Source organism: Manis pentadactyla, chromosome 9 (assembly GCF_030020395.1).
Source record: "Manis pentadactyla isolate mManPen7 chromosome 9, mManPen7.hap1, whole genome shotgun sequence".
In the NCBI taxonomy this organism is placed as follows: domain Eukaryota; kingdom Metazoa; phylum Chordata; class Mammalia; order Pholidota; family Manidae; genus Manis; species Manis pentadactyla.
The window spans coordinates 86,934,138-86,956,857 of NC_080027.1; the positions used below are offsets into that span (position 1 = coordinate 86,934,138).

General features: G+C 47.6%; 1 protein-coding gene across 2 annotated transcripts; it reads right to left on the minus strand.

Moving 5' to 3' along the window:
- Nucleotides 1–171: 171 nt before the first annotated feature.
- Nucleotides 172–22,702, minus strand: ARHGAP1 (Rho GTPase activating protein 1). 2 transcript variants are annotated; one of them, XM_036891862.2, is made up of 13 exons: nucleotides 22,551–22,702; nucleotides 18,915–19,096; nucleotides 18,599–18,694; nucleotides 14,322–14,409; nucleotides 4,530–4,661; nucleotides 4,071–4,157; nucleotides 3,767–3,865; nucleotides 3,299–3,406; nucleotides 3,140–3,216; nucleotides 2,903–2,980; nucleotides 2,277–2,405; nucleotides 1,995–2,098; nucleotides 172–1,852 (listed from the first exon to the last, which is right to left on the minus strand). In XM_036891862.2, exons 2-13 carry the CDS (start codon nucleotides 19,045–19,047, stop codon nucleotides 1,664–1,666), a joined length of 1,320 nt encoding a protein of 439 aa, XP_036747757.2. In that variant the 5' UTR covers nucleotides 19,048–19,096; nucleotides 22,551–22,702; the 3' UTR covers nucleotides 172–1,663. The 2 variants fall into 2 exon arrangements, with proteins under 2 accessions (XP_036747757.2, XP_057363620.1); XM_057507637.1 differs by lacking the exon at nucleotides 22,551–22,702 and adding an exon at nucleotides 22,300–22,322.
- Between the last annotated feature and the right edge of the window lie 18 nt (nucleotides 22,703–22,720).

Here is a 22,720-nt window from a genome sequence, read left to right on the forward strand (position 1 = left end):
GGTGGATGGTCAGAAAGCTGACTTCATACCCACTCACAAGGGAACAAAATGGGGAAGAGTGGGGGCAGATGGACCGGGGAGGGCACTTCCTGAGGCACCCCCATCTGCTCTTCGTCTGCAACCATACTCCCCCATTCTGAACCTTCATGCCCACTTTAACAGCCAGATAGGCAGTTTTCCATCTCCATTTTTATTGAAATACAAAAAGTGCAAAGGTGAAATAACATGATTGGTGCCAAAGAAGTCATTAAGTGTGAATGTGAATACTTGAGACACAGTACAAGCCCCACCCACCCCCAGGTACAGACCAGTGGGGGAGGGGACAGGAGAAAGACCAGATAGATCCACAAGGCTCCCCAGTAAATGGGGCTGTGAGCAACACCTGATACACAAAGGAGGCGGGAAGCACAGGCTCAAGCCTGGGCTAGAGTCACATGACTGATGGGGAATCAGCAGCCACTCCAAGCCCAGGGAGTTCTGACCTGCTAGTTCTGAGGAGAGAGCCCAGGGAGGTCAGGGCCCAGGCCGTACCTGGCTTGCAGATGGCCTGGGCTACTGTGCAGGTACGTCCCTACTGCCAGGGGACAGGCTGCAGGAAGAGTTCTCTGCGGCTCACCAGGAAAGAGGAATTCTAAGGGACATAGCTGGAGTGAGAGCTCAGTCATACCCAGGGTCCAGCAGAGGGTCCTGTACTTGGGGGACTCACCTGACAGGCTGATCTACTTAGCAAAACCTCTGCCTGGCCCCTTCAGGAGTCCCCAGCTGGATGGATGAGCTACCACAGATCCTGAGGCACTGGGTCACTGCTGGCCAGAGCAGGGACCAGTGTGATTCTACAACAGACATGACTGCAAGAGTCTTAGGCTGAGGACATGTCTACGTGGGAAAGGAAGGGGAGGCAAGGCAGGGGGCTGAGACTGCTTGTCATTGGTCAGACCAGACACTAGAAGGCTCTCGGGTGTAGTGGAGTGTCTCAGATGGATGCTGGGATTCAGCCTGTCATCCAAGCTGCCAGTCCTGGCAGAACCAGGGGGTTAGGACACCCCAGGGCAGTACCACTGGGGAAAGGTTGGCCCAGGATGTGTAGATGATAAGGAGGCAAAAACAGGAAGCAGACTCCAGCCTGGTCATTCCTTAGGTCTGGGAACACCCAAAGCTGAGCCCTTGGGACAGGAGCAGGATGCTTGCACCCAGGCCTCCATCCAGATGACAGCCTTGGTAGGGCCAGCCAAGCCAGCAGAGCCTCTCATGCCCCAGCAGTCAGGAGGGGAGAACCAGCCCCAGCTACCAGCCCAGCTGGCAGCGATTTTGGCATCTGCGGTTGCTGGCGACAAAGGCAGGAGAAAGCAGGTGAGGCGTTGCTGGGGCCAATTCTTCCCCTGCAGGAAGGGCCAAGGCCAGCTCTGCAGAGCCTGGCAGGAGCCAAGGAGGCAGTGAGAAGTATAAGGCAAAGAAAAACATCTGGTTCCAGCAAGGCTTCCTGGGCCAGTGAGGTGGGTGGGGCACAGGGAAGGAGGGGCTGCTGGTTGGCTGGCTCCAGCTTCTGTTGCCCTAGGGCCTCATGGTCTCTTCCTGGGCAGGAGCCCCAGGCTCCTGAAAGGCTGAAGCCAGGAGAGTCCAAACTGGGGCTATCAGAGAAGGGGCTGGTGGAGCAGGGGTGGGCTCAGAGCCCCCTGGGGTCAGGGCTAGGGAACAACTCCCCTTGATGATCCAGGAGGAACTTGGTGAATGTGTTGATGGGATTAATGGCCTTGAGGGTGATGGCAGCATCCTTGGCCCACAGCAGGTTAGGGCCAAAGACGACAGCCAGGTTAGTGTTGGTCATCTTGTTCTGGTCAGAGCGGGCAGAAATCTATGGAGGGAAGCAGGGGGCTGCAGCAGGAAGCCACAAACCCTGCCTCCCACACCCAGCAATTAGCTACCCAGGAGCAGCAGGGGGGGCAGCTCCTCCTGCCTCCTCCATGCAAGCAGAAGAGGCTGAGGCAGAGTCTCACCTGTACCAGAAAAGCAGTGAGGAAACGAAGCACCTGATAGTTCTCCTCAGGCAGCATCTGGAATACCTGCAGTGTGGCCTCCACCCTCTGGCTCTCATCAATGTCTGTGAGGAATGGGGGCCCAGGTTACAGGAGCCCAGGGCTGGGCTGACAAGAGGCTAGGGGAGACCCCAACCAGAGTTACCTTGGAGGACAGGCCAAATCCACCTGCTCCAAGTCAAGCCTTGACCCCGACCCAGCAGAAGCAGCCCAGAGGTGGGGAGGGAAGAGAGAGGCACTCACTGAGGAAGCCCACAACATGCGGGTAGAGGTCAAAGGTGAGCAGGGGCTCAGGAAGCTCCCGGAGGAAGGTCTTGAGGATGACTGCTGGCAGATGCAACTCATTGTACTGGTCGAAGTTCACAGGCAGCCCTGGGGTAGGGACAGAGGTGGAAGGGTGGAGAGGAGCTGAGACCAGCCTGGTGGCCAGGAGCCCATCCAAAGGCCAAGCAGGCTCCACTGCCCAACTTCGCCCTCAGCCACTGCTCAAGCCCCCTCCTACCAGAGAGCCTCCTCTTGCACCTGCCTTCCCCTCTTCCTCTGTGACACGGGGACACAGGTTCAGGCCATCCAGGTGGAGTAGGGGCCTGCAGCACATTCTACAAGTATTCCTCACCTCCAGAGGAACCTGAACCTGGGACATGGGAGCCTAGCAAAGGAGGCAGCAGGCCTGGGACAGCCAGGCAGGAGTGAGATCCATGTAATACTAAATGCCACAGAAACCTCTGACAGGCACACACTGAGACCCTTGTTTATAGGGCAGCACAAGTCACAGAAGCCCCTCAACAGTCACACGTTTCTAGCTCCACCACACCACTCCCCCACCCACGATCTATGCCTGTGGGCCTGGGCATCCCCAGGCCACTTACCCATGTTGTACTTCTGCTGCACTTCCCGTACCACCTGGGTGTTGGCTGACCTCCGGAAAATCCCCTCAGTGGTGAGAGCTGGGAAACAGTGGGGCCTGATGAGTCTCAGAGCTCTGGGGCAATGTGCAGGCTCCCCAACCCATTCTCTGGCTTGGGGTTCCAGTCAGGGTCAGGCTGGGCGCTGATGCATGCAGGACCTCTCAGCCCTGGGGTCAGAGCTGACGGTCAGGTGCTCACCGTGGGCCTGTAGGTAGGCAACAGTCTCCCGAAGCACAAGCGGGATGGGCTGCTGCTCTGGGTTCTTCCCCTGGAGGCTGTGGGAACAAGGACAGCGAGCAGGTCTGCAGCCCTTGTCGATCCCCAGCCGCCAGGCCTTCATACCCTTTGCATACTCACTGCTGCAGTGAGACCCCAAACTGCTGGTTGGGCAGAGGAGGCCGAGGTGGCATGGGCTTGGGGGCTGTTGCTGGGCTCTTCTGTGTGGATTTGATGAAGTCATCGTACCTGGGGGCGCAGATGGGAGGGTCAGGCCCTCTACCCAACTCCGTAGTCACTATGGCAACCCTTGTTTGCTGGGCACTTACTGTGCTACTTCACATAGGTTACCTCATTCAATCTTTATAACAACCCTGCTTTGCATATGGGAAAGTGAAGACTTAAAGAGACCCGTCATGTACTTTTTAAGTGACAGAAGTGGGATTTGAACTGGCTTTCCCTGACCTTTTAACCATTACATTCATTTCTTGTTTACTCTGGAGTTTCAGAGCTTCCTCTCCCCTTGGCCAGCATGTTGTACCCCACAAACATGATAAATGTGTACACATGTGGCTGGTGGGTACACACAAGCCCTGCCCCCAGCCTCACTTGAGTACTTGGCGGGGGATCCCCAGTTGCTCCAGCTTCACATGCTCACTCAGCTCACTCAAGTAATTCACATAGAAGATCTTCTGCCCAAACTTGAAGCTGCCGACAAAAGAAAGGACATGGTTCAGGGCCCACTTCAGCAGGCCTTCAGGGTTCCCTCAGCAGCCCACCCAGATCAGACAGAGGCCTAGTCCCAAACTGGTCTGTCCCCAGGGTGCTGGTCTCCTCAGGCACCTGCTACACAGTTCAAGGGGAAGCATGGGGAGACTCTGGCCCCAGCCCCTTGCCCCATCAGCCTGCTCACCTAATGATGGGCTTGAAGAGTATGAGCAAGGTCTTAATGAACGTGGTGGGGTGCACAATGTACAGGGCCTTGATGTTCTTCTTGTACCTGCAGAGGCAGAACAAACAGGTGGGCATGGCAGCAGAGACACAGAGCTAGGTTCTTAATGTACAGTTTCTCATTTGACATGGCAAGCTTGAGAGGTGAGTGCCATTGTTGCCCCATTTTACAGATTAGGAAACAGAGGCTCAGAGAGATTAAGGAACAGGAAAAGTCACAGAATAAGTAGGTAGAGAAACTGGCATTTAAGCCCAGGCATTCTGACTTTAGAGTATTTTACCCAGGTGGGAGCACTTGCCTCCCCCAGGCATGGAATAAGCTCCTCACTGAGCAGAGGATAGCCCAGAACCTGGCTGAGCTGCTGCTGGTTCAGAGACACCAGCCCCAGGCCCCAAAGCCCACTCCCAGACCCCAACCCACTTGCGATCAAACTCCCGGTAGGCATCCCGGAGCCAGCCAAGGGAGGGCTTGTTCTCACTGGTTAGGCCATGATGCAAGTAGAGCAGCGTGTAGTCACTCTCCACATACTGGTCCAGGGTGTGCTTCAGGTACCTTCAGGAGAAAAGCCCTCTAAGTCTGCCCTGTACACAAGTGTGGCCCCATTAAGACAGAACCTGGCACCCTAGGAATATCCTGCTTATATCACACCCCTGCCTCAGAGCCCCTCTCCTGCGTGGGCTGTTCTGGCTGCATGGTCTGTCATTATGTTGTTGTGGAGGACAGTAGGTGGTCTGAGTGGAGGAATAATAGTAATCATATCAGCAACAGCTCTCTGTTTTGAGCACTGACTAGATGCCAGGAGACTAGGACTAACTGGAGCCCTCACATACCTGCAGTGAAAATGGGAGTGACACTGCCCCACCCCAACCCCCACAGGATTGCCCTGAGGCAATAAAAATGATAGTAGCCACTTATCAACATTAAGCTTTTAGTGTCTGCCAAGTACTTTGCACACATTATCTCATGCTTTCCTTAAACAATAGAGGCTGATATTATCACCTTCTTACAAGTGAGGGCAATGAAGATCAGAGAGGTCAAATACTTATCCAAGGTCACATAGCTGTGGTAGAGCCTGGAGATGAACTAACTCAAAAGTTTGTGTTGATGACTAAGCGGCAGCTTTGCCTTTTACACTCAGACTCCCAGTGCAGGATGTAAAGGGAGTCCCACGAGAGGGGATCAGGGTAGCCAGTGCAACTCCTTCCCTACTCAGTCACTGGACTTTTCATAGACCAAGGACCCACATCTCAAGTTCTCTGCACTCACAACACAATACCTACCACCCCAACATAAACACACACACAGGCGTTCAGCCCATCTGAGGTGGAGAAATATGAAGGGAATGAACTCAAGGTAGAGGAGGCCAGTGGAAGGCCCTCGTTCTGGTTGGTCAACTGCTCCTAGGCCCAGCAGGAACATCACTCCAGGATGGGATGCTGGGTTTGCAGGAATGCTAAGGACTTCCAAGAGGAGGTAGGGAAGAAGAGAAGGAGCCTGGGGAAGTGCCTGAGGATTTGACTATGTATACAGACACAGCCAGACCTCACTCATGGAGGGCAATTTAAGTCATGGCCCGTGGTCCTGGGCTGGGCCCAGGTGAGGTGTCTAATGCCAGGTTGTACTGTGATTCTGATCATTACTACTATGTGGTAATTTACTCCTTATACACATTGAGTGCTTGCAGAGAACTGCCACATAAAAAGATAGCATCTTGGAACTCTAAAAGAGCAAAAACTGTAATGAAAATACACTCAACTTTTGATGAGTGTTATGAACTTTTGTAGGCCAATAAACTGATGTTATCTAAAGCTATAAAATTTTCATAATTTCTGGTACAGTAAATATGTCCAGATATTCATTCTAATGAAATAATCAGAGATGAACAGGAACATTTTTGCAGAAGGCTGTTCATTGCAGCCTGTATCACAATGGAAGAAGAAAACTGAGCAGCAAGCTAACTGTCCAACAACAGGGAATTGGTTAAATAAATCACAGAACATCTATAAATAGAATACCCCACAGGATGTTTCCGCAGCCAGACACAATCTGTGAAGTTAGATGTCTTAACAGTACCCAGAAGGATTAAAGATGGCAACAGGAGAGGTGAGACAGAGGCTTCCTCCTAAAACTGCATACAATAAGAAAATACAATTAATACGACTAATCCTGAGAGAGCAACAGGAAAGAGGGCTGTGCCAGACTGCATACACCTGGAGAAAACAGCAGACCTCACGGAACAGGGTAATGTACTAAAGCTGTGGCCCGATGGGACCCAAGCCCTTCCCCCACCCCACCTCACCAGCGGGAGTAAGAGAAACAGAGCAGGGAGGGAGTGGAGGCCCGGGACTGCTGAATACCTAACTCCGGAGATCTGCTCTGGGAGCACAAACCTACATTTCATGGTGCTTGCATGGTACTATTGTGATTATGGGGTTGGAAAGCTAAGACAGACAGAATTCCTAGAGAGACAGATTTCAGCTGCATGTGGAAAGCAGGGATCCACATCCAGCTGCTCTGGGACAAAAGAAAGGTGGGCAGTCTGAGAGACTTAACAGCAAGAGGGCTGCTAAAGGGGCAAGGATTGCACAGAGCTTACTGCTCAGGAGAAAGGACAGGTAGACAAAATTGTCCGAGTGTATTCTGCCCAGCAGGTTGGGAGCTTTCATGATCTTCAGGCACTCCAGCTCCCTGGCTGGCTACACAGCACCAAGGACCCCCTCCATGATAAGCAGCCTACTGCACCTTTCTCCCAGCCAGCCCCAAACTGGCTCACAAACCGGCAAACCCTACCCTGGCATTAGGCCAGCCAGAGGGAAGCCCCATGTACAGCAACAACATACGCAAAGCATAGAGGCTTATACCTGTGTGCTTGGCCCACTGGTACTGGCAGTGGAGGCAGGCATAGCAGCCGGGAAGCAGGAAACAGCTCTTTCCTCCCCCCAGGCACCAATACTGCTTCCCTGCGACCCCTGACACTGCCTCAAGGGCTGAGCAACTCCAGAGAGTAGAGTGTCTGGGCACTAGAGGGCACCATATACAAATATGAAACACCAAAGAAACCTCGTTCAAAGTAAAATTATGAATACAACACCTGAGAAAGATTCAAAAAACATCAACCTCATGAATCTTCCTGAAAGGGAGTTCAAAATAAAAATCATTTACATGCTCATGGAGGTACAGAAAAATATTCAAGAACTCAGGAATGAATTCCGGTCAGAGAACCAATCATTGAAGAGCACAATGGAAGGTATTAAAAGCAGATTAGATACAGTGGAGGAGAAGATACATGAAATAGAAATTAGAGAAGATGAATATAAAGAAGCAGAGACTCAGAAAGAAAAAAGGATCTCTAAGAATGAAAGAATATTGAGAGAACTGTGTGACCGATCCAAACGGAACAATATTTGCACTATAGGGGTACCAGAAGAAGAAGAACAGAGAAAAAGGGATAGAAAGTGTCCTTGAGGAGGTAATTGCTGAAAATTTCCCTAATCTGGGGAAGGAGATAGTCTCTCAGGCCATGGAGATCCACAGATCTCCCAACACAAGGGACCCAAGGAAGACAACACCAAGACATATAGTAATTAAAATGGCAAAGATCAAGGATAAGGACAGACTATTAAAAGTAGCCAGAGAGAAATAAGATCACATACAAAGGAAAGCTAATCAGGCTATCATCAGACTTCTCAGCAGAAACATTACAGGCCAGAAGGGAGTGGCATGATATACTTAATGCAATCAAGCAGAAGAGCCTCGAACCAAAATTACTTTATCCGGCAAGATTATCATTTAAATTTGAAGGAGGGATTAAACAATTTCCAAATAAGCAAAAGCTGAGAGAATTTACCTCCCAGAAACCATCTCTACAGTCTATTTTACAGGGACTGCTATAGATGGAAGTGTTCCTAAGGTTTAATACCTGTCACCAGAGGTAATAAAACCACAGTAAAGAGTGTAGAACTGTTAATTAGTAAGCAAATGCAAAATTAAATTAACTATCCCCAAAGTCAATCAAGGGATAGGCAAAGAATACAGAATATGATACCTAATATATAAAGAATAAAAGAGGAAGAAAAAGAAGGAGAAAAAAAGAACCTTTAGATTGTGTTTCTAATAGGATATTGAGTGAGTTAAGTTAGACTCTTAGATAGTAAGGAAGTTAACCTTGAACCTTTGGTAACTACAAATCTAAAGCCTGCAATGGCAATAAGTACATATCTATCGATAATTACACTAAATGTAAATGGACTGAATGCAACAATTAAAAGACACAGTCACTGAATGGATAAAAAAACAAGACCCATCTATATGCTCCCTACAAGACTCACTTTAAACCCAAAGACATACACAGACTAAAAGCAAAGGGATGGAAAAAGATACTTCATGCAACTCATAGTGAGAAAAAAGCAGGAGTTGCAGTACTAGTATCAGACAAAATACAAAATAGACTTCAAAACAATGTCACAAGAGACAAAGAAGGACATTACATAATGATTAAGAGGTCCATCCAACAAGAAGATATAACCATTATAGATATCTATGCTCCCAACACAGGAGCACCTACATATGCGAAACAAATACTAACAGAATTAAAAGGGAAAATAGAATGCAATGCATTCATTCTAGGAGACTTCAACACTCTACTCACTCTGCAGGACAGATCAACCAGACAAAAAATAAGTAAGGAGACAGAGGCACTAAACAGCACATTAGAACAGATGGACCTAACAGACATCTACAGAACTCTACACCCAAAAGAGAAGAATACACATTCTTCTCAAGTGTACATGGAACATTTTCAAGAATAGATCATATACTAGGCCACAAGAAGAGCCTTGGTAAATTCAAAAAGATTGCAATTGTACCAACCAGTTTCTCAGAACACAAAGGCAGGAAGCTAGAAATAAATTACTCAAAGAATATGAAAAATCCCACAAACACATGGAGGTTTCACAACATGCTCCTACATAACCAATAGATCAATGGCCAGATAAAAGCAGAGATCAAGCAATATATGGAGACAAATGACAACAATAATTCAACACTGCAAAATCTGTGGGATGCGGCCATGGCTGTGCTAAGAGGAAAGTATATTGCAATACAGGCCTACCTCAGGAAAGAAGAACAGTCCCATATGAACACTCTAAAATCACAATTAATGAAACTAGAAAAGGAAGGACAAATGAGGCCCAAAGTCAGGAGAAGCAGGGACATAATAAAGATTAGAGCAGAAACAAAATTGAGAAGAAGAAAGAATCAATGAAAGCAAGAGCTGGTTCTTTGAGAAAATCAACAAAATAGATAAACTCCTAGCCAGACTTATCAAGAAAAAAAGAGTCTACACACATAAACAGAATCAGAAATGAGAAAGGAAAAATCACTACAGATACCACAGAAATACAAAGAATTATGAGAGAATATCATGAAAAATTATATGCCAACAAACTGGATAACCTAGAAGGGACAACTTAGTAGAAAAATACAACCTTCCAAGGCTGACCCAGAAAGAAACAGAAAATCTGAACAGACCAAGTACCAGCAATGAAATTGAATTGGTAATCAAAAAACTACCTGAGAACAAAACCCCTGGAACAGATGGCTTCACTGCTCAATTTTATCAAATATTTAGTGAAGACCTAATACCCATCCTCCTTAAAGTTTTCCAAAGAGTAGAAGAGGGAATACTTTCAAATGCATTCTATTAGGCCAGCTTTATTCTAATACCAAAACCAGGCAAAGACACTACAAAAAAAGAAAATTACAGACCAATATCTCTGATGAACATAGATGTAAAAATACTCAACAAAATATTAGCAAACTGAATTAAAAAATACACCAAAAAGAGTATCCATCATGATCAAGTAGGATTTACTCCAGGGATGCAAGGATGGTACAATATTCGAAAATCCATCAACATCATCCACCACATCAACAAAAAGAAGGACAAAAACCACATGATCATCTCCATAGATGCCTGAAAAAGCATTCAACAAAATGAACATCCATTCATGATAAAAACTCTCAACAAAATGGGTATAGAGGGCAAGTACCTCAACATAATAAAGGCCATATATGACAAATCCACAACCAACATTATACTTAACAGTGAGAAGCTGAAAGCTTTTTCCTTTAAGATCGGGAACAAGACGAGGATGCTCACTCTCCCCACTCCTATTCAACATAGTTCTGGAGATCCTAGCCACAGCAATCAGACAACACAAAGAAATAAAAGGCATCAGATTGTCAAGGAAGAGGTTAAACTGTCCCTGTTTTCAGATGACATGATATTGTACATAAAAAACCCTAAAGAAACCACTCTAAAACTACTAATCTAATATCTGAATTCAGCAAATTTGCAGGATACAAAATTAATACACAGAAATCTGTTGCATTCCTATGCACTAATGATGAACTAGCAGAAAGAGAAATCAGGAAAAGAATTCCATTCACAGTTGCACCAAAAAGAATAAAATACCAAGAATAAACCTAACCAAGGAAATGAAAGACTTATACTCTGAAAAGTACAAGACACTCATGAGAGAAATTAAAGAATGTACCAATAAATGGAAGCACATCCTGTGCTCATGGATAGGAAGAATTAATATTGTCAAAATGGCCATCCTGCCTAAAGCAATCTACAGATTCAATGCAATTCCTATCAAAACACCAACACCATTCTTCAATGAACTAGAGCAAATCATTCTAAAATTCATATGGAACCACATAAGACCCCAAATAGCTAAAGCAATCCGGAGAAGGAAGAATAAAGCTGGGGGGATTATGCTCCCTAACTTCAAGCTCTACTACAAAGTCACAGTAATCAAGACAATTTGGTACTGGCACAAGAACAGACCCATAGACCAATGGAACAGACTAGAGAGCCGTGATATAAACCCAACAATATATGCTCAATCAATATACAACAAAGGAGCCATGGACATACAATGGAGAAATGACAGCCTTTCAACAAGTGGTGTTGGCAAAACTGGACAGCTACATGCAAGAGAATGAAACTGGATTATTGTTTAACCCCATACACAAAAGTAAACTCGAAATGGATCAAAAGACCTGAATGTAAGGCATGAAACCATAAAACTTAGAAGACAACATAGGCAAGAATCTCCTGAATATAAGCATGAGCAACTTCTTCCTGAACCCATCTCCTTGAGCAAGGGAAACAAAAGCAAATATGAACACACGGGACTACATCAAACTAAAAAATTTCTGTATGGCAAAGGACACCATCAACAGAATAAAAAGGCATCCTACAGTATGGGAGATATATTTATAAATGACATATCCAACAAGGGGTGAACATCCAAAATATATAAAGAACTTATATGTCTCAACACCCAAAAAGCAAATAACCTGATTAACAAATGGGCAGAGGATAAGAAGAGACAGTTCTCCAAAGAAGAAATTCAGATGGCCAACAGACACATGAAAAGATGCTCCACATCACTAACCATCAGGTAAATGCAAATTCAAACCACAATGAGGTATCACCTCACACCAGTAAGGATGGCCAGCATCGAAAAGACTAAGAACAACAAATGCTGGCGAGGATGCGGAGAAAGGGGAACCCTCCTACTCTGCTGGTGGGCATGTAAGCTAGTTCAACCATTGTGGAAAGCAATATGGAGGTTCCTCAAAAAACTAAAAATAGAAATACCATTTGACCTGGGAATCCCACTCCTTGGAATTTACCCAAAGAATACAACTTCTCAGACTCAAAAAGACATATGACCCCTATGTTTATTGCAGCACTTTTTACAGTAGCCAAATATGGAAGCTACCTAAGTGCCCATCAGTAGATGAATGGATAAAGAAGATGTGGTACATATACACAGTGGAATACACATATACACTATTCAACCATAAGAAAGAAACAAATTCTACCATTTACAATAACATGGGTGGAGCTGGAAGATATTATGCTCAGTGAAATAAGTCAGGTGGAGAAAGACAAGTGCCAAATGATTTCTCTCATTTGTGGAGTTAACAATGAAACAAAACTGAAGGAACAAAAGAGTAGCAGACTTACAGACTCTAAGAAGGACTAGTGGTTACCAAAGGGGAGGGGTGTGGGAGGGCAGGTGGGGAGGGTGGGCGAAGGGGATTGAGGGGTATTATATTTAGTACATATGGTGTGGGGGATCACAGGGAAAACAGTGTAGCACATATAAGGAAAACAGTGAATCTGTGGCATCTTACTACACTGATGGACAGTGACTGCATTGGGGTATGGGCGGGGAATCGATAACATGGGTAAATGTAGTAACCACATTGTTTTTTCATTTGAAATCTTCATAAGAGTGTATATCAATAATACCGTAATACAAAAAAAAAAAAAAAAAAACAGTACCCAGAGCACTACCCTTTGGGCAGAGACTAGACGAACAAATGGAGGTTGATATGTGTAGGTGACATGGGTGAATTCAGGTTTTGAAAATTCACCAAGGAATATACATAATTTGTTCACTTTTCTGTATATATATATATGCCAATAAAATGTCTTTTAAAGGATGTCCTTGAAGAATGTTTAATACTCAGACAGTAAAAATGTTATGTAAGGTAAAAAACACTATAGAATTCTGTATATGTTATAGGAAGTGAATACACTAAAATATTCACAGTGGTTTTCTCTTGAGTTGGTGGGCTTATGGGAGACTTTTTTTTACCATCTATGTATTTTTAGCCAGCTACATTTTTCTAAATTCTTGAAATTTGTAATACTTTAGAAATATATACAGTGGCATTTCATGTATATTGCCTTACTTAATGCCCATAACATTCCTGTGAGGTGTCCACAATTCTTATTAGGGCTCAGAAGTGACTTGCCCCCAAGCACACAGCTAGTAAGAGGTACAGCTAAAGTTTAATTAGTCTAACAAATCCATACCTCTAGCGTTTTCTATTTCAACACTCCCAGATCTGGCTGGACAGCCGGGAAAAGCCAAGTCTGAGATAATCTGACTGAACACAAGAGGCCAGGACTGACCCATGATGGAAGCACCTCCCTGCCAGGCTGGGTAGGGGTGGGGAGACCTCTCCAGGAAGGGGCGGAGGACAGACAGGCTGGATGGCAGAGGGCTTCTAAAGCTGGAGGAAGCCGCAGAGTGGGTAGAACCTCACTCAGCAACCTCTCCTGAAAATTGGGTGATTTCCCCTCTGCTTCTTCTGACTTCCTCCCACTTGGACTATTACCTGGGTAGGAGTCTGTCACCTGCCTTATACTGTGATACAACCACAGGGGAGGGTGTGTGACTCAGTCATCCTCAGGCCAAGCTGGCTGGACTACATGATGGGCCTGGACAGGAATCTGCCTGCCAGGCTGAGGATGGGTGGGAAGAGGGTTCAGGAGGCCAGAGAGAAGGAACTCACAGAAGGCTGAAGGATTCAGGCCTGGCTCTGGCTCACCAAGACTACAGATCCGGTGCTGAGGCCCTCTCCCCTTCTGCAGCTGCACCCTCAGTCTGCCCCAGGCCACTTCCCACCGCCTACACACACACAATCATTCAGGATCCCGAAGAGCTGCTATGGGCAGACATTTTCAATTTCAGAGTGCTGTAAACTGGTCAGGAGAGAAGTGCAAGATGGTAAAGGTACACATACTAGGAGCTTCAGAAGGAAGTCAGTTATGCTCTGCTTGTGTGGCTGTGGGACCAGTGTTGGCTCAGTAATGAATGCTTACTGGAACACAGTCTATCAAATGTCTGCTTTCAACCAGCCTTTGGACTTGCCTAGGAGATTTCTAGACCAACCAGAGCTACTACATATATTTGGTTCACAGAATCCAGATAGGTACAGAAATCACTGGCACCAAATTTGGCACAAAATAACACTAATTATTTGTATAAATGATGAAAAACTGCAACATTAGAAGTACCAGATCATTATAAAAATCAGCCCTCACATTTGGACAGTAGTTTACTTTCCAAAACATGTTCACAGCAGAATTTTACTCCTACAAGGAGGAGGGCTGTATTACTACCCACTATGCAAAGTAACTTGAACTAGAAGTCAGGTCTGGCTCCTACCCCAGTGTCCCCCAAAAGTAAAATAGCTCCCTTGGGAGATGAAGGGAGACACCAAGGAAGGTGGCTGGTCCCCCCACACAGCCCCCTAGCAGGCAAGGCCAGAGAGGAAACTGGTGTCAGACTAGACTGGGGTCTGGGCACAGGTCCCTCCACCTTCCCCACAGATACTCACCCCAGGAGCTTGCTGTGGTCCAGCTGGTGGCTTGGGGGCATTCGGCAAGCACTGAACACAATGATCTTCCGCCCGTATTTGTCATCTCCTAGGTGTAGACAAAGATGGAGCACAGTGGATGGAAGATGAGCTGAGTGGGGTGAGGAGCTGAAAGGTGCCAGGCCTAAAGACCTGCACCATCTTGTACAAGGGCCCAGAGTGGCCCATGCAGATATACCTCTGGGCAGCCACCTGCATTCAAGGGCATGACACCCAATAAAGAGGGATAACTGCTCTCAGAGTTACTGAGCTAGGGTATAAAAATATAACATGACTTTTTAAAAAATCACACAAGGTGAAAAATCACACCAAATGTCTATTAATGGATGAACGGATAAAAAATGTGGCATATTCATGCAATGGGATATTGTTCAGCCATAAAAAGGAATGAAGTATTGCTACAAGCTACACTATGAATGAACCCTGAAACATGCTAAGTGAAAGAGGCCAGACTCAAAAAGCTACATATTGTATGATTCCATTTATATGAATTATCTAGAATAGGTAAAATAGGTAAACACACAGAGACAGAAGGCAAATTAGTGGTTTCCAGGTGCTGGAAAGAAGGGAGAACAGGGAGTGACTGCTTATGGTTAGGGGTACAGTACAGGTACAGATGACATTTTGAACTAGAGAGGTGGTAGTGGCACAACTGTGAATGTACTAATACCGCCGAACTGTACACTTTAAAATGATTAATTTTATGTTATGTAACTTTCACCTTAGCTAAAAAAACAAAAGTCACACCCACCAAACCACTGTTATCTTGCCAGTCATCCTAAAGGTCCACATTTAATCCAGAAGCAACTGTTCTGAGCAGCATGTTTTGGATAACTTCTTGATTCTACCTTTACAGCAAGTCCAAGGAAACTGAGGAAATCAGTCTGATTACTTGACAGTCATATTTCATTTTTTACCACTAACAATACTTTCTGATTTTATTAGAATATTAACGACACTTGCTCTTCTCGACTTCTGGACATTTCTAAAAATCTTATCTTTTCTCATTAGGGATATTCTAAAAGAACATGGAGCTCAGAGGAGTCTGTAATCCTTTGGGGAAATGCTCATTTGTATGTAATCGCTCAGGGGTATTTGTCCCAAACTAGTCATTATTTGATCATCTAACCATCTGGCTTTGTCAAGAAGCTGGGGAGCAACTGAGACATATGCTACTATCCCCCAAGGTGAGATGCTCTTTCATCTTCTTTGCATGGATCAGGAACCCCAAAGGAGTTCCTCCTTGATGAGGACAAGGCTTGGTCCCCATTCCCCTACATTCCAATGACCTTCCCTTCATTTTTAACCTTGAACCTCTCCAAAGACACAAAACCACATTTGCCTAATCTCCATTGCTACAGAGGCAAATAAGAAAACCACCTACACAACTCACGCAATGCAATGAGTCTGTCTTCCATTACCTCTGAGGATAAGGATCCCCCATGCCTTGCTGAGGGTCTTTTCCATATTGAGTTAACTGTGATCTTGATGATTCTTCTTCATCAGTAAATTAACTCAAGAGTCAGTGCTTCTCCAAACTGGTTGCCAAGGCTCTGACCCTTTCTCTAGGGCTGGGCAAGGCTCAATGGAGAGGGTGAAGGAAGTTTCTGGAATGTGCACAGTACAGCCCCAGTCCCTCCTGGCTGCACTGCCCACTGTTTTTTGGCTTGATTTAGTGCCTTGTTCCCAGCAGTCTGACTACCATGTCCAGTCTCTGGATCAGCCCCCTCTATCCATCTCATCTCTACCCCAAACACTGCCTAGCCTCTGTTGGCCCTAAAATGTCTTAGCAAGGAACCCCCAAGAATTTCTTGGGTGAGGGTCTACAGACTGACCCACTAAGCCTAGAGAGAGGCTTTGTTCTCTCATCTTAAACTTCCCCAACTTCTAGCCTTGGAGAATTATAAACACCTATTTGCCTCCAACTTTTCAGCCTTGAATCCTCTCTTCCTCCTCAACTCCAGTCCAGATACACTCTCAGCCCCCAGTCCTGTAACTGCTCCTTGGCATGACTCACAGGCCCCTCTAGGCTCATACCATATACACCTCTCTCACAGAAGTGCTCACTGCCCAGTCCCATCAGGTGGCTCTGAGCCTCTGCTGCTTTCTCATGCCAGACAGAACTTCCTTTGACAACTCCGCTCCCTTCCTCTAGGCTAACTCCCCTGAAACCTTAAGGCTCACCCCAGGCAGTCTCCTCCAAGAAGCCTATGTCCTCTGTTCCTTCCCCCATGACTGCCACATGAACCATCACCCATCTTGTCATGACACTTGGGTTTTCCTGTATAATTCTTTCTGTGCCTGTCTCTTCTACTGGCTTGTGAGCAGCTCCAAGACAGGGACTGCATCTTGTCCATTTTTGAATCACTAGTGCTGGGCCAGAGCCCAGAACACAGCAGGTAGTCACTAAGGGTTGCCGGCCTTCACAGTCCCAGGCCAGCATTACACAGTATGCATGGTTCTATTTCTGAGCTTGCTCACCATGATATCTAGGTTACAAAACTGCTTTAGGCAGTGGGTTTCCCAGAGCCTGGGGCAGAATTTCTCCAGACTTAGAATCAGGAGGAGAAGATGCAGCTCCATCTAGCAGCAGGTCTATTTTGAAGGACCAGTGCCACCTGCCCTCTTTCATACCCTAGCTTAGCTCCTGAGGTGCTAGGTTCCTTCTAGGCCAGCCAGAGGTCCCTCCCAGGCTGTTTCCATGGTCTCATCAAATGACTCTTGCTCTGGCAGTGCCAATCCAAACTCCTCTCAGCAGTCAGCGAGGTACACACATTGGGGGCACACAATGCCAGAGGGGGCCTGAGCCAGCACTCAGGCCAGGGCATTGCTCATAGCTAGCCCCCTCTCCACCATGGACAAGACCCCTCCCTGTCCTACAGCTCCTTTCCCTGTCTGTGGGCTCTGGATCTGTCCCTATACAGCCCCTCCCCCCTGTCAAACCTTCCATAAATCCTTTGCTATTTCTGGCTCCCAGGTACCGCCAGCTCCCAGCATCCCGGAGTGGGGCTGCAATTAAGCTGGCCCCACCTAGCCTCCACCAAGAACCCCTCCTGATCCACAGCCCAGAAAGGCCAAGCACAGTCAGCCAGGAACACACCTACCTGGCTGGGCCCCCTCAGGCTCATCACACCCTAGGAAAACAGAAATACGTTGAAGCTCTGCTTGCAGGGGGTAGACGGGTCATACACAACATGGCAGGGGGCAGTCTCCTCTGCTCCACCTTGTGATTCGGCCACATGGGTGTGGGGGAGGATAGAGACTCCTTCACATCACACATCCCTAATGCCTCAAATAGGTTCACCTCTGGGAGTGAGGACAGAAAGTTCTGAACCCTCAGATGATTCTCCTGTGTCCAGGCCAGGAAAGATCTCTCAGCTTTGCTTCCATAGGGATGAGAAAGACCATACCTAAGGCTTCCAATCCACACCAGGGCAGACACCAGGAATACAAATGCCATGGAAACACCTTTGACATTAGGGACAACTCTTTCAATACCCCCATTCCTCTCTGAACCCAGCATTCGAGAGAGATGCAGCTCCCTACTGTTTTCCTATGGCCAGATACCTCCAGGGCCCCTCAGCCAGCACCACAATGTGCTATCTGGCTTCCCTTGCCAGCCCAATGCCTCAGACCAGGGCCATGCCTCACTCTTGCTTACAGCTGCCTGGCCTCACCAGTGAGGACAGACAACAATTAGGGAAAACATGAAGTATCTACAATTCCAATTTCCTCTTCTAGAAGTAGGACCCTAAGGACAGAAACCAGGTCATCAACATCCTTGCTACCTCCCCTGCTCCTCGCACCTGCTTATGAACAGGTGAGAGGAGGTTCACTGAGGCTGAGACCCAAGGGAGGCTGCACACCCATTCTCAGCAGGGTAGCACATCTGCTGGGACCTGATGCACCAGGGGGTCAGGTGGCCCTAGATTCTGGAAGGAGGCTCTGCCATTCCAAACGTCCTTGGAGGTAGCATTTCCCAGGAGGGCCTGGCACCTCCCTGTTCCCCAGTAACTGATGGGATGGAAAAGCTAACCTCAGGGCAAAGGGAAGGGAGATTAGCTACTGATTGTAAAGAACAGTGTCTGTGCTCAGGAGCCCAGGGTTAGGGGTCAGAACAGGAGGATGGAGTGAGTACCTGGCCTCTCCCCAGCCCTTCCTCTATGGCATGAGGGGCTGGCTTCCTTGAGCCAGGAGTGCAGACTGGGAGAAAAAGGTGTAATGCTGGGTGTGCTCACCTGCCACCTCTACAATCTGGTGCCGGGCGATGTCGTAGTAAGGGTCATCCCACTTCAGGTGTGTGACAGGTTCCGGGGAGCTGCTTTTGGAGTCATCTGAGGAACACAGTAAAGTCAGGAGGATAATCTGGGGGCTGGCACAGTGTTCCTGGCGATTCATGTTCTCTGGTCCTCCTCACAGTAAGGCTGATGCTCCCATCCCATTCTGGGGCTGGGTTGCCTGCCCCAATCCTGCCCTCCTGGGGTCTCCCTTCAGCAGGAAGGGGGGCTCCCCCTCTAAGGCACCTGTGGCTGCCTGAGATCCAACGGTGCCCACCTGATTTGGGAAAGTCAGGCATTTCATCTGAGGGCCAGTTCTTCTCATCAATGGAGGCTAGCTTCAGCTGGTTCAGAGCCTGGCTGGTGTCATCCAAGGTCAGGTCGTCCTGCAACTCTGAGAGAGGGTCCATGGCCAAGCCTGTCCCCCACAATCTCACCCCACAGAACCTGAAGAAAAACCTGGGGGTGGGGTAGTACCAGGTCAGCAACACCCTCTTTTCACCTGTAACTTCTACAGCACACCCTCCCATCCCCACTCTCCTCCCCCAAGCTCCCTTGTCCCTGTTCCTCAACATTTCTCATCCTTGCCAAGAGCCCCATGTAGCTTGGGCTCTCCCTAGTTCAGGCATGTTGCCAGAAAAGGCAGCTTGGACACAGGATGACACAGCTCAGCGCCTGCCCTCAGGCCCTCCAGATGGAGAGGGAAAAGCCTTGCCAGGCCCTGTGCTGCCCACTACCCAGCTGGGTCAATCATGCAATCCCGGCTGCAGAGGATTAGAGGTCCACGTCCTCTCCTCAGGGGTCACAGAACATAGATGCTTCCTAGGCCCCAGCAGTTAAGTAGAGATGTGGCAAGAGTCTAGGAAGTACAGGGATGCTACAAACCCCATCCTAAAAGAGATCAACTGAGGCCCTGGCTACTTCATCCCTTACTCCTGGCCCGGGGAAGAGGAGGTGGCCAGAGACCACAGGGCCCCAGGAAACAGGCCATGGCCAAGGTGCCCAGATGGAACTGCCCCAAGACAGGAGCCAGGAGCAGGGGTAGGAATCTGCCTGCCAGTCATAGCAGACCATCTACAGGCTCCTGAGGGCTTCCAAGCTCATTCTGTGGGTAGCTCCTGACACTAGTTCCATGGTGGGAAAGGACAAAAGACTGCTCCAGAGATTGGGGGGCCCAGACAGGGAAGGGGAAAGTCCATGACATCCAGAGCACTGAGATACAGGAGGCAAATAACAACAGCAATTACAGCAGGCTGGGAGAGAGCAGAACCGACTCTCAGACTGGGTTGGCCCAGATCAGGGGTATGGCCATAAGGATGGCTGCATGCAGCCTAGAGGTAGCATCTTCTGCCCTGGCCCTAACCAGACACTGATCCCTCTCCTATCACAAGCTCACCATAGGTGAGGGAGGAGAGTTTCAGTTTAACCCACTTGGTCCAGCCCCAGAGAAGAAGCTGCTCTAAGGCTGCTGCAATTCTGGAGCCCAAAAAATGACATATATGGTCAGAGAAACAGCAGGGCTGATGAGGAGTGCAGACAAGCCCCAGGGAGAAGAGGGGAGAACTGCCAGCCAGGATCCAGACCCCAAACACCTCTGAGCTCTGAAGGAACATGACAACCTCCTGCACACGTCACAGCCAAGGACACTGGGTGGTAAACTGGTTCCCTGTGCCAAGCAACAATCACCCTGTTACCAGGGCAACCACAATGATCCAGTGCTAAAAGCTGTTTCAAGCTCCTGAGCCAAAGCCAAGCAGCCGTAATAGATCAAAAAAAAAAAAAATCTTCCTCTTTCTCTCTTCTGGCCTTGTATACTACCCTTATGCACTACTATTGCCTGCCACCAAAATATAAGTCCCTTCCCATGAACACAGAGAAAAATGACCCTCTCTTACTTGGGAATGCATCTCAGGGAATGCAGCTCCCCCAATCCCTTTCAACCCTCCAATGCAGGCGACCCAGAATCCACTCCTGATTCCCCTAACACACTCCTTCCCCCATTCAACCAGGAGGAGGTGAGGGCTTCCAAAAGAGGACTCCCTGGGGAGCAGGGACAGAACTCAGCTGAAAGTAAACCCCTCTAGGTCTGAGCTTTCTCTCCATCCCTTCTCTTTGTCACAGCCCCAGCACAAGTGTTTCTTCCGCTCTGCCCACAGCTATCCCAGACAGGTCTTTCTGCATAGAGTGGGTGTTTGATGCAACGAAAAATGTATGGGATGAGGTATATGCAGAACTGGACTGTAGTCCTGCCTGAGCCAATGAATTCCAGAAATGCTGGGAAAGTCCCTTCCTTATCTAGGCCTAAATTTCTTCATCTATAGAAGTAAAGGATCCTTCCAAAATGCAATTCTGCAGTGTTCTAAAACAATTATGCTGAAGTGAACAGGACTAGAAGGAGCAGCTGGGAGCTGAAGTATGTGTGAGGAAGGGAGAGGGACACCCCCTAGAAAGGGAGCTGAACTTGATTGAACTCCACTTCTTTTCCAGTAATTTCTCTATTTTGTTAGTTTTTCCAAGACTGATGCCTCCCCCTCCATAACCTCCTTTTCCGGCATAAATAATCACAGTGTTTCCAGACTGGCCTCTCCACTGCCTCCAACCCATAGCTGTTGCCCCTGTGGGCCCAGCAGCTTAGCTTCCATTCAGTGGTAGGGTGAGGGAAGTTATTGTAGAGAAATTTTAACAAAAGTCGGGAAATGAAGTATCCTGGCTGCCTAAGACCCTAGTCACCTACAAGCCCTGCTCTATTCTGTCCAAAACACTCCTTACTCTGAGATTAATTTTTTCCTTCTCAGGAGGTAAAACAGCTACCTTTACAAAAATCTTTGAGAATCTCTTTAGGCAGAGGTTTTAATCTTTGAGAGTGCTGGACCTCTGATATTCTGAGGAAATTTGTGGACTTTTCCCTAAGGAAAATAAGCATGAAATCTTGCATATAATTTCAAGGGGCTCACAGGCCCTCTGAGAATCCCTGTTTAAGAACCTCTAACCTATTTGGCACATAGGTGCTCAGTCAATTGTTGAATTAATCTCCTCAATGGAGAAGGGAACTAACGTTTGTTAAGGCGATAGAGCACCATGAACTGGACACAAATTCTCTTTTAACTTCACAACAGCATCCATAAGTCTTGCACTACTAAGCCCATTTCACAGTTCGAGAAAAGTGAGGGCCAGAAAAACAAGCAAACATCTCGACATGGCAGAGTCCAAGATCTTAATCCATGCCTGTCTATACAGTGGTCACTTGGCTCATATCAATCCTCAACACTAAGTGACTGTCATTCATATGATTCTCAAGGTTCAGAAGAGGTGCCACAAAGGGGCAAAGTAAAGCCTCTCCTCTAATTTCCCCTATATAAGAACGGAAATAACTTGAAATCGCTTTGCTCTCCTAGCTGGGGCTCCAAAATTGCGAAAATGCAAATCCTGCAATACAACAGCAAGACATTCAACCACAGCCGCGTTTGCACAGAGCTCTATGGTTTACAAAACCCGGATTAGGTGCAATTATCCCATTTCAGAGATTAAGAAATAGAGATGAAAGCGTGGCCTAATAAGTGGCAGGGTAGAACACTTCCCCCAAATTTATTCTTAGCGCTTCGCCAGATCAGACCAGGGAGACTTCCCCATCCCAGGGGCTTGCTCGATGACAGCGATCTAACCTGAACCCTGCCCTGGGGTGGGCAAGAGGAAGGCAGCGAAAGGGGTGACGTCCTCTCACTGGAGATCAGGGAGTGGGACAGAATTTTTGCAGCGTTAAAGACTGACTCCCAGGCCCCATCCCACCCCTACTCCCTTCCTCGGATCCGCTCCGGATCCCTATCCGGACTCCATTCCTTCAGACGACCTGGCTATCCCTTCTCTTCCTTCCCCACCCCCACCCACCAGGAAGACCCCGCGCCCTGCAACTCACCGTGGTAGGGCACTGCTCTCGGCCACGCCTGTCAAAGCTCGGAAAACATCCGGCTCCGCGATAGAACTGGAACCACCCACTCCGGCTCTCCTCACTCCCCAGCCACTTGCGCCACACCTCCAACCCACTTCCGTCTTGCAACCAGGTCTAAACATGGCTTTTCCAGGAAC